The sequence below is a fragment of the Lathamus discolor genome, chromosome 10 (genome assembly GCF_037157495.1).
Source record: "Lathamus discolor isolate bLatDis1 chromosome 10, bLatDis1.hap1, whole genome shotgun sequence".
Classification (NCBI taxonomy): domain Eukaryota; kingdom Metazoa; phylum Chordata; class Aves; order Psittaciformes; family Psittacidae; genus Lathamus; species Lathamus discolor.
Window position 1 is genome coordinate 7,028,559 of NC_088893.1, and position 12,465 is coordinate 7,041,023.

At 52.7% G+C, this 12,465-nt stretch overlaps 1 protein-coding gene across 1 annotated transcript; it reads right to left on the bottom strand.

Annotated features, from left to right (window-relative positions):
• Positions 1-1,577: 1,577 nt before the first annotated feature.
• LOC136020091 (uncharacterized) lies at positions 1,578-11,810 on the bottom strand. The gene is made up of 4 exons (XM_065690819.1): positions 9,278-11,810; positions 4,879-4,957; positions 4,539-4,763; positions 1,578-4,187 (listed from the first exon to the last, which is right to left on the bottom strand). Exons 1-4 carry the CDS (start codon positions 11,710-11,712, stop codon positions 1,578-1,580), a joined length of 5,349 nt encoding a protein of 1,782 aa, XP_065546891.1. The 5' UTR covers positions 11,713-11,810.
• Positions 11,811-12,465: the final 655 nt, after the last annotated feature.

Sequence of the window (12,465 nt, forward strand, 5' to 3'; positions counted from 1 at the left end):
CCAGGGCTGCCCAGACCCCTGAGCTTTTTGACTAGCAGCTAGCCAATGTCCTTCCCGTCTGCAAGAGGGGCACGAGGAAAGACACGCAACTACAGACCTGTTGGTCTCACCAACAGGTGAGAAAACAGCTCCTGGAAAACATATGGAGAAGATCATACTGGGTACAAAGGTCACCTGCCTCATTGATGAAGAGAAGGGGACGGATGTAGCTTTTCTGGATTTTAGTCGAAGTTGAGCAAGCAAAGGATGGAGGGCAGCCCTGAAGAAAGGCAGCTGCCGGAGGTACTGGTGGGCTGCAGGCTCAATAGGAGCCAGCAGTGTGCTCTGGCAGCCACGATGACAAACTTCCTGTTGGCATCAAAACCAGCACAGCCAGGGGCTCACAGGACTTGATTATCCCCCTGCATTCAGCATGGGTGAGGCCCCACCTTGAGTACTGTGTACTCTGCTGGGTGCCACAATTTAAACAGCATGTGAGGGTCAGCTTCCTAAAGAAGGGAGGTAGAGAGGGAGGCAATGAGCTCTTCTCCATTATATCCAGTAATAGTGGGTAAGGTTTAAAGACACACCAGTGGAGGAACAGACTTGATACTAGGAAGCATTTCTTTCCTGAAAGGGTGGCCAAACACTGGAACAGGCTTCCTAGGGAAGTGGTTGATGACCCAAGCCTGTCAGTGTTTAAGAGGCACTGTACAATGTCATTAGGAACATGCTTGAACTTCCAGTAAGCCCAGAAGTGGTCAGGCAGTTGGACCAGATGATCATTGTGGGTCCATTCAAAATGAAATATTTGTAGTTGAGCCTGGTCCACTACAATTTATCGAAATACCATTTGTGCTGCTGTATTCTCCAGGCAATCCCAAGGAGATAGCCCATCCCATCACTCCTTATGGGCAAATGGAAGACCTCATTATCCCTTAAAGACAATGAGACTGCTGTACTCAAAAGGTCAAAACAACTTTCTTTCTCCTTTGGTAGAATGGTGTGCGAAGGCTGGATATGCGCAACTGCCTGATTTGATATCTAGACCTTGAGCAGCATAGGCAGGCACTCAACTGAGATACTGACAAAGTGACCAGCAGAAAAAACACACAGAGCCCACCAAACTCAGAGGGAAGCAGAACCGAAAGGAGAAGGAGCCCCACACTCACACCACATGGTTACATGGTACAATGTCCTTGCTTTCATGACTCGTGCGTTTCAGTGAGGTTGTAGTCTGTCTGTCCAACTGTGTCATTGCATTACAGCACAAAGGAATTAGTCCATAGTCTTGCTGCCAGCAACTGAGACAACAAATTAACTAAGCTCCTGGAACAAATCTCAATCTCAAAACATTAAAGCAATAGCTGTAACAGAGCTAGAACAGTCGATTTCCTGAGTGAGGGAGCTTTAGTTGCTTTGTTAAGTTTTGTTAATTTTGTTGTAGAAGTGAATACTTTTTCTCACCTGTTCTTTGGGAGAAATCAATGACGACAATTGCAAAGGCAGATTAACTCTGGAGGCACCATTGACACATGTCTGAGCTGGAATCCTTTCCTGTCATGAGACATTAAACCTCTGTCTCTGCAAACACCATGCTAGTTAAAGGAAAGACTACTGAATTGCTCCGCAGAGAACATCCGAGGGTTGTCTGGTGCCATGTCCTCTGCAGTGAGAGTACCACAGGGGAAATCTTGTTCATTGTTGGTACCCCCACTTGTGGCATGGAGCTGTGGTGGCAGGCTGGGGAGAATGGGCTTCAGGAACTTGAACTCACTGTTGCCAGAGCCCGTTGTGAGGCTGATCTCATAGCAATAGGCATGGGGCAGGGTCCCTGCAGCAGCTGCATCAGCCAGGCTGCTCTGTAAGTTGTTGCCACCATAAAGCACATGCCCATCCTTCAGTTCCTTTCTCTTGCACGCCTTGCGAACGACAAAGACTGCTATGGACACGAGGAAGAGTAGTGAGACAAAGACCAAGGAAATTATTAAATACATCGTCAGGGAGCTGCCCTCATCCTCTGTGGCCAGGCTGCTGTGTGGTAGGCGCATGTCCGAGAAGTCACTGAGAAGGAGTACGCTCAGTGCTGCAGTGGCTGACAGTGGTGGCTGACCATTGTCTCGCACCAGTATGACGAGCTTCTGTTTCACGGCATCTCTCTCTGTCACCAATCTCCTCAGTTGCACCTCCCCATTCTGGGCACCCACTGCAAACAGCCCAGGATCGGAGGCCCTCAGCAGGTGGTAGGAGAGCCATGAGTTCTGCCCTGAGTCAGCATCAACGGCCACCACTTTGGTGATGAGGTAGCCTGCCTCAGCTGAAGTGGGCACCAGCTCACTGGATGCAGGGCTGCTGTCCTGTGAGGGGTACAGCACCAGTGGGGCATTGTCATTCTCATCCACTACAGAAATGTAGACAATGACAGTGGCACTGAGGGGAGGTGACCCCGCATCAGAGGCACTCACCAAAACCTCGATCTGCTTCACTTGCTCATAGTCCAGGGGCCGCAGCACAAACACATCCCCATTCTCAGAGTTCACAGAGATGCAGGAGCAGGAAGGCTGCTCTGTAGGGTGAGCTGGGACCAGGGAATAGGTCACCTTGGCATTAGGCCCCATGTCAGCATCTGTGGCAATGACGGCTCCAACAAGCACTGTGGGAACATTGTTCTCACGTACATACATGGTGTACGATGTCTGGTTGAACACAGGTGCATTGTCATTCATATCGGAGATGTCCACTGTGAAGGTCTGGGTGGTTGTGAGAGGAGGTGACCCCGCATCTGCTGCTGTGACTGTCAGGATGTACCGTGCTGTCTCCTCCCGGTCCAGTGCACTGACGGTCACAAGCTCAAAGTAATTCTTATAGGCAGCCCGCAGGGAGAATGACAGCTGGTCCTCAAGGGCACAGGAGATCTTCCCATTGGAACCAGCATCTCGGTCCCTGACAGTAAACAGGGCGACCACTGTCCCAGGCAATGCATCCTCAGGGATGGGGCTGCTGAAGGAACTGACCACCAGCTGCGGTGCATTGTCATTCACATCCACCACTTCCACCAACACTCTGCAAATTGCTGAGAGGCCCCCACCATCAGTGGCCTGAACACTGAGCTCATGATTCTCTGCCACCTCAAAGTCCAGAGACTTTGTGAGTTTAATTTCACCACTCATGGGGTCTATCTCGAATGCTGAGTGGCTCTGGTCTGCTTGGATGATCTGATAGGAGATGTCCCCATTAACTCCTGCATCACTATCAGTTGCCACTACTCTGAGAACCACAGAGCCCTCTGGGGCGTTTTCCAAAATCTGTGCAATGAAAACCTTCTGTGTGAATACGGGAGCATTGTCATTTACATCCAGAACGACAATGTGGATTTGTGTGGTTCCACTCCTATGTGGAGAGCCCCCATCTATGGCAATGAGATTGAAAGCCATCTCTGCCTGCTCCTCTCTGTCGAGTGGCTTTTCCAAAACGAGTTCAATGTATTTGGCATCCTCAGTTTGAGTTGCAAAGTCAATGCTGAAGTACTCATTTTCGGGAGAGATCCTATAAGCCTGGATGCTGTTGCTCCCAACATCCAGGTCCCGAGCTCCCTGCAGAGGGAAACGGGAGCCAGGGTTGCTCGTTTCCAGTATCTTAAGAGTGACCCGTTCCTCCGGGAAAACGGGCGCGTGGTCATTGATGTCCTCCACGGCCACCTCCACACGAAAGAACTGCACGGGGTTTGCCAGCAGGAGCTCGAAGGGCAGCGTGCAGGTAGCGGACTGGCCGCACAGCCCCTCGCGGTCCAGCCTCTCGGCCACGACGAGGCGGCCGGTGCCCGGGTCTAAGCGAAAGTGCTGCCGGCCGTCCTCGGAGAGCAGACGGGCGCGGCGAGCCGAGAGCTGCGCCGGGGCGAGCCCCGCGTCCTCCGCCACGTTGGCTACCACGGAGCCGCTCTCGCTCTCCTCGGCTACGGAGTAGCGGATGGGCTCGGCGCGAGCGTGCGGCAGGGAGAAGAAAGCACAGAGACAGAGCACTTGCCTTGCGGTCGCCATGGCGGGGCGGCGGACAGCCTCCGTGTCGGGGATCACCCGCGCAGTCGTCTGCGGTAAGCGGTGCCCGGCAGCAGCTCTCCGGAACGGCCGGCGAGCGCCCTTCCTCTGTCCGAGTCCGGCTGGCTGCCTGAAGCGCGGCCGCCGTGTCCCGGCAGCGGGTGGTACGGGGTTCTAGTTGCCTCCGCTGCCCAGCTCGGCTCTGCCAGGCTGGTCTGGGCTCTGCTGGTCTGGGTTCTGCTCTGCTCGGCTGGGTTGGGTAGAGCCAGTGGGGGCCCAGGCGACTCCCCTCTCGCAGCTGCTCTTCCCTCGCCTTGGCCGGCAGCACCACCCTGCGGCCCGAGGCGGGACTGCGCCCGTCGCCGCCCGCTGCTCGCGCTGTCGGCTCGCCCCGGCACACGGACCCGCGCGCACACAAGCGGCTACCGGGCGGTCACCCATTTTGCGGCCCCGCTGCAGGGTGCGGGCACACCGCGTCGGGGACGACAGAGCCGGTCAGAAGGGCCGAGAGCCCCGCGGGGCCACCGCTGCATCCCGAGCGCCGGGCATCGCCGGCGCCTGCTCCGCGGCTTCTCTCTCTGCCCAGAGCCCGCCGCTGGCGACGTCCCGGAGGCGAGCCGTGCACAGCGTGGCCGGCCCAAAGGCGAGGTCGACACGCAGGAGAGGGGCAGAGGTGTCGGGAGGCGGGGAAGAATCCGTCCAACGGACCGATGCCGAGGGTGGTTGTGCTGGCAGAGGCACTGGAAGTGCCTGCCCCCAGAATAGTCTCTCTGACCGCTCCTGCCCCCCCCCAATGCTTCTTAAAGGAAGTCGTTGCTTTTTAAAGGGCGCCTTCGAGGTGGCCTCGGGAATGCTGTTTTCTCACCAGTAGCAAGTGGGTGCTGCCTACAGGTTCCTCATTTACAATGAGCAGAATTTCTTCTTCCACCAAAGGAATTGTGCAACTGAACACAGCAGATGACAACCAACGCTTGTAGCAAAGTTTCAGGAGCTATTGTCTCCCACATCAGAAGTAACAGAACATGAGGAAATGGCTCCATTTTGTGTCAGGGAAGTTTAGCTGTGCATCAACCAACACCACTTGTCACTTAGACACAACCACTAACCACTAATCTTCGAGTGCAATCATCCTTGCAATTCCTTATGCACCAAGTTGTCCATCCATCATATAAATATCTCTCCAGTTTAGGCAGAAGGATGTCATTTGGACAGTGTCAAATCTTCGCACAAGTCCAGGTAAGTAACATAATTACTCTTCCCATATCCAGCAGTGCCACAACCCCATTGTAGAAGGCCACCAAATTAGTCAGAAACTTGAGGCCATGTTGGTGGTGACAAATCACCTCCTTATTTTACATGAGCTTTTCCAGGGAATATGCTCCATGATCTTTCTTTGCATCAAGGTGAGACTCGTGGGCCTGTAGTTCTCTGACTCTTTTTCCATTTGTAAAAACTGGGGTTATGTTTCTGATTTTCCAGTCACTATGAACTTCACCCAACTACAAGGAATTCTGAAACATGATGGATAGTGGCTTGGCCGCGTGCATCTCTTCAGGTCCCATGAATTACTGCATCTTCATGTTTCTTTAGATGGTCTCAAACCTGATCTTCTATAGCAGGTTATTCATCATTATCAGAGTCCATGACTTGCCCTTAGTGACTTGGGCATTGATTCTGGAGCACTTGCCAGTGAAGACTGAGACATTTCTGGAGAGAAGCTTCTCCCTGGTCGCTGGTTTTACTCACCAAAAGCACACCTCCTGGAGCTCCACCAAACACTTTCAAAGCAACAGGGATGCCGTCTTTGTGACATTCATCTTCTGAAACTACTACACCTTTAGTGTCACAAACACTTTATGCTGGAGAGCCTCACAGTTGCTATCTGCAGCTGGAGCTGTCAGAAGAGTTGGGAAGGCCACTCTCTTAATAGCCATGCCTTGGAGAGGCCCTTGCACAACCACAGCCTCTGGGAGTCTAGGGGTCATTTTGCCCCAATCTGAATACAACTGGGCCCCGTCCCAGCCAGGTGGTCAGTACTGAGGAGAAATATAGAGGCCTGCCAGCTATTTTATGCTCCCACAGCTTGCCTGAAGTTGCTCTGCTGGCCACATCCCCCACCTCAAGAAATGCACCCAATCACCCTTACCTTAGCCATGGGACAACACAGGGAAAACATTCCTGGCCCTTTAGAATCTGTGACAGAGCTTTCCCAGAAAGAACAGCTCTACAAAGACAACTGGCTCCACACAAAGCATTTGGATGTTCTCTTTATTTTGTTTTTATACACAAGGGTATCCTGCGTTACAAGAGTACAGTTCATAACTGCAGCACACCACAGTGTGAGGGTTTCCAAATATCCTGTGCAATGTTGCCTTCATTCAAACAGTCCACTATTATACATGGGTGTGACAGTCCTTCTTAAGAGGAAAGGCAAGACAATGCTCAGAGATCACAGAGTGAAAGAAGAAAAGGCAAAAAGGAGAATGCATTTGTCTAATAAAAAACACAGAAAATCATAACAATACATCTTTCTGCTCCCATCAAGAAACACCTGTATTCAGAAACAACAATAACAAGGCCAAACCCAAAGTCCCTTTTCTGACTTCATCTCAATTCTACCTTCAGAAAAAGTCTCTTGAAGCAACTTATGGATTTTCCCTACAATCCAGCAAAGGACAAGGAACATATTTTCACTACTCTGTACAGTTAGTCTGTTAGATGGCAACTACACTGTGCCAAGAGTCAAGCTTTTGGGTCAGAAGCCAGCCTGGCCCAACAGGGATCTTCTTGTGTTGCTCCAGAGAAAAAAGAAATGGTATGACATCTGGAAGCAAGGTCTGACATTGCAGGAAACTTACAGAGCTGTGGTTCATATATGAACAAAGAAGAGCCGAGAGGCCAAAACTCAATCACAGTTGAAACTGGCCAGTGTTGTGTTAGACGACAAGAATGGCTTTTTAAGCATGTTCATAGCAAGAGGAGTTTGAAAGAAAACATTAGACTGGTACTTGTGGAAGATGGTCCCTCCCTGAGTAACAGGGACTAAGGAGTAGAGAAGACGGTGCTTTTCTTACCTCAAGTTTTAAATTAATTGTTAGCCCCCTGGGCTGCCCAGTCCCGTCACAGAGGACAGTCCCCTGATCTTCCTGGCTGGATACTAGCCAATGTTCTTGCAGTCTGCAAGAAGGTCATGAGGAAAGATCTTTCCTCATGAAAGCAACTACAGACCAGTTGGTCTCACCTCAGCTCCTGGACAAAATATGGAGGTCTAAGGTCACCTGCCTCATTGATGAAGAGAAAGGAACAAATGTTTTTCTGGATTTTAGTCTAAACTGGGCAAGCAAAGGCTGGAGGGCAGCCCTGCAGAAAGGCAACTGTTGAGGTTGCTCCTGTGCTCCACAAGCCAGCAGTGTGCCCTTCCAGCCAAGATGACAAACCACATCCTGTGGACATCAAATGCAAGACATAATTATCAGCATTGGTGTGGCCTCACCTTGAGTACTATGTGCTGTGCTGATTCCTCCAATTGAAGAAGCATGTGAGGGTCAGCTTCCTAAGGAGGGGAAGTGGAGAGGGAGGCACTGAGCTCTTTTCCCTCATATCCAGCTACAGGATGCATGGGAACAGTTCAAAGACACACCTGTGGAGGATTTGACTTGATATTATGAGCATTTCTTTCCCAAAAGAGTGGTCAAACACTGGAAGAGGCTTCCTAGAGAGGGGGTCAATGGCCCAAGCCTGTCAGTGCTGAGCAGGCATTTATACAATGCCCTTAAAACATTAACTTTTGGTCAGCCCTGAAGCAGTCAGATAGTTGGAACAGAAGATCATTCAAAATTAAGTACTTTGTCCTGGGTTCAGCAGTAGCAGTCAGTGTTCTCCTTCTTAATAGCTGGTGCAGTGTTGTGTTCTTGACTTTCAGCCTGGGAAGAATGCTGATAACAGCAATGTTTTTAATTGTTGCTAAGTAATGTTTACTCCGACCAAGGACTTTCTCAGTCTCATGCTCTGCTAGGGAGGAGGCGAAGCCAGGAGGAAGCAGAGACAGGACATCTGACCCAAAATGAGCCTCTAGCCAAAGGGGTATTCCATACCACAGCACATCATGTCCAGTAAATAAGCTGAGGAGAGTTAACCAAAAGGCCCAGATCACTGCTTGGGTTGGGCTGAGTATCTGTTGGCAGGTGGTGAGCAATTCTATTCTCTCCCCTTGTTATTTCCCTTATCATTATTATTATTGGTGGTAGCAGTAGTATTTTTGTGTTATACCTTAGTTACTGGACTGTTCTTATCTCAACCTGTGGGAGCTGCATTCTTTCAGTTCTCCTCCCCATCCCTCCAGGAGTGGAGGGAGAAAGAAAGGAGGGAGTGAGCTAGCGAGAGGCTGCATGGTTCTGAGTTGCCAGCTGGGCTTAAACCACGACATACTTCTAGTATATCCTAGTCTAGCCTTGCCTGGTCTGGTCTAGTCCATTATGTTTTATCCCAACACCATTTGTGCTGCTGTATTCCCTGTGCAATCTCAAGGAGACAGCCCACCCAACCACCCCTTATGGGCCAATGGAAGACCTCAAGTGTTTTACTGCTCTCCCTTAATGAAAAGAAGACTGATGCACTCAAAAGGTCAAAACATTTTCTGCTTCACTGAAATGATGTGCAATGGCTGGATGTGCGCAACTACCTGCTGTGATGTGTAGACCTCGTGCAGCCTAAGCAGACACACAACCACTGTATGGACAGACTCAGTGCCCAGAAGGAAAGACACACAGAGCCCTCCCATCTGAGACAGAGAAATTTAGAACCCAGAGGAGAAAAAGCCATGTACTCACACCACATCGTCACACAGTGCTCAAACCATCCTTGCTTTCCTGACACACAAGAAGGGCTATGTGCATTTCAGTGAGGTTGTAGTTTGCCTGACCATACCATTGTGTTACAGCACAGAGGAATTTTCCACGGTCTTGCCTGCCAGCAACTGAGATGAGATCATAGCTGGGGTCATGGAACTAAAACCATTCTCAAAGCATTTCAGAACTATTTTCACCTCTGTAAAAGATGTGAAACATGCTGTTTCCTAAATGAGGCAGCCTCAGTTTCTTTTGTTGGGTTTTATTCTGTCAGAGAAGTCAATATTATTCCTCACTTTGTAGGAAGTCACTGATGCCAACTGTAAATACAGATTTACTCTAGAGGTCCCACTACCACATGTCCTAGCAAGGATCCTTACTGTCATTAGATGTGAAGCATCTGTGCCAACAACATGCTAGTTAAAAGAAAGACTATTGAACTGCTCTGCAGAAAGCATCCCAGCATTGTCTGGTTCCACGTCCCCTGAAGTACCAGGGCCACAGGAAAAATCTTGTTTATTGTTGGTAACCCCATCTGTGGCATGGAGCTGTGGTGGCAGGCTGGGAAGGATGGGCTTCATGAACTTGAACTCGCTGTTGCCTGAGCCCGTTGTGAGGCTGATCTCATAGCAATAGGCATGGGGCAGGGTCCCTGCAGCAGCTGCATCAGCCAGGCTGGTCTGCAAGTTGCTGGCACCATAAAGCACATGCCCATCCTTCAGTTCCTTTCTCTTGCACACCTTGTGAGTGATGAAGGCTGCTGTGGACACGAGGAAGAGGAGTGAGATGAAGACCAAGGAAATTATTAAATACATCGTCAGGGAGCTGCCCTCATCCTCTGTGGCCAGGCTGCTATGTGGCAGGCGCACATCCGAGAAGTCACTGAGAAGAAGTACGCTCAGTGCTGCAGTGGCTGACAGTGGTGGCTGACCATTGTCTCGCACCAGTATGACGAGCTTCTGCTTCACAGCATCTCTCTCAGTCACTGATCTCCTCAGTCGCACCTCCCCACTTTGGGCACCCACTGCAAACAGCCCAGGATCAGAGGCCCTCAGCAGGTGGTAGGAGAGCCATGAGTTCTGCCCTGAGTCAGCATCAACGGCCACCACTTTGGTGATGAGGTAGCCTGCCTCAGCCGAAATGGGCACCAGCTCACTGGATGCAGGGCTGCTGTCCTGTGAGGGGTACAGCACCAGTGGAGCATTGTCATTCTCGTCTACAACAACAAGGCAGATGGTGACATTGACACTGAGAGGAGGTGACCCCGCATCAGAGGCACTCACCAAGAACTCGATCTGCTTCACTTGCTCATAGTCCAGGGGCCGCAGCACAAGCACATCCCCATTCTCAGAGTTCACAGAGATGCAGGAGCAGGGAGGCTGCTCTGTAGGGTGGGCTGGGACCAGGGAATAGGTCACCTTGGCATTAGGCCCCATGTCGGCATCTACAGCACCAACAGTCCCAACAAGCACTGTAGGAACATTGTTCTCATGCACATACATGGTGTACGATGTCTGGTTGAACACAGGTGCATTGTCATTCACATCGGAGATGTCCACTGTGAAGGTCTGGGTGGTTGTGAGAGGAGGTGACCCCGCGTCTGCTGCTGTGACTGTCAGGATGTACCGTGCCATCTCCTCTCTATCCAGCGCACTCACAGTCACAAGCTCAAAGTAATTCTTATAGGCAGCCCGCAGGGAGAATGACAGCTGGTCCTCAAGGGCACAGGAGATCTTCCCATTGGAACCAGAATCCCGGTCCCTGGCAGTAAACAGGGCGACCACTGTCCCAGGCAATGCATTCTCAGGGATGGGGCTGCTGAAGGAACTGACCACCAGCTCCGGCGCATTGTCATTCACATCCACCACCTCCACCAACACTCTGCAAATTGCTGAGAGGCCCCCACCATCAGTGGCCTGAACACTGAGCTCATGATTCTCTGCCACCTCAAAGTCCAAGGGCTTTGTGAGTTTAATTTCACCACTCATGGGGTCTATCATGAATGATGAGTAGCTCTGGTCTGCTTGGATGAACTGATAGGAGATGTCCCCATTAACTCCTGCATCACTATCAGTTGCCACTACTCTGAGAACCACAGAGCCCTCTGGGGCATTTTCCAAAATCTGCACAACATAAAGCTCCTGTGAGAAGATGGGAGAGTTGTCATTTACATCTAGAACGACAATGTGGATTTGTGTGGTTCCACTCCTATGTGGAGAGCCCCCATCTATGGCAATGAGACTGAAAGCCATCTCTGCCTGCTCCTCTCTGTCAAGCGGCTTTTCCAAGACCAATTCTACATACTTCTTGCCCTTAATCTGACTCCCAAAAGCGACACTAAAGTACTCGTCAGGAGAGATCCTATAAGCCTGGATGCTGTTGCTCCCAACATCCAGGTCCCGAGCCCCCTGCAGAGGGAAACGAGAGCCAGGGTTGCTCGTTTCCGGTATCTTAAGAGTGACCCGTTCCTCCGGGAAAACGGGCGCGTGGTCATTGATGTCCTCCACGGCCACCTCCACACGAAAGAACTGCACGGGGTCTGCCAGCAGGACCTCGAAGGGCAGCGTGCAGGTAGCGGACTGGCCGCACAGCTCCTCGCGGTCCAGCCTCTCGGCCACGACGAGGCGGCCGGTGCCCGGGTCTAAGCGAAAGTGCTGCCGGCCGTCCTCGGAGAGCAGACGGGCGCGGCGAGCCGAGAGCTGCGCCGGGGCAAGCCCCGCGTCCTCCGCCACGCTGGCTACCACGGAGCCGCTCTCGCTCTCCTCGGCTACGGAGTAGCGGATGGGCTCGGCGCGAGCGTGCGGCAGGGAGAAGAAAGCACAGAGACAGAGCACTTGCCTTGCGGTCTCCATGGCGGGGCGGCGGACAGCCTCCGTGTCGGGGATCACCCGCGCAGTCGTCTGCGGTAAGCGGTGCCCGGCAGCAGCTCTCCGGAACGGCCGGCGAGCGCCCTTCCTCTCTCCGTGTCCGGCTGGCGGCCCGGAGCGCTGCCGCCTTATTCCGGCAGTCGATGGAACGAGACTCTGGTAGCCTCCGCTGCCCAGCTCGGCTCTGCTGGGCTGAGTTCTGCTGTGCTCGGCTGGGTTGGTAGAGCCAGTGGGGGCCCAGGCGACTCCCCTCTCGCAGCTGCTCTTCCCTCGCCTTGGCCGGCAGCACCACCCTGCGGCCCGAGGCGGGACTGCGCCCGTCGCCGCCCGCTGCTCGCGCTGTCGGCTCGCCCCGGCACACGGACCCGCGCGCACACAAGCGGCTACCGGGCGGTCACCCATTTTGCGGCCCCGCTGCAGGGTGCGGGCACACCGCGTCGGGGACGACAGAGCCGGTCAGAAGGGCCGAGAGCCCCGCGGGGCCACCGCTGCATCCCGAGCGCCGGGCATCGCCGGCGCCTGCTCCGCGGCTTCTCTCTCTGCCCAGAGTCCGCCGCTGGCGACGTCCCGGAGGCGAGCCGTGCACAGCGTGGCCGCCCAAAAGGCGAGGTGGGACACGCAGAACGGAGCAGAATCCGTCCAAAGAGCCGATGCCGAGGGTGGTTGTGCTTGCAGAGGCACGGAAAGTGCCTGCCCCTGGGGTAGTCTCTCTGACTGCTCCTGGCCACCCCAATGCTT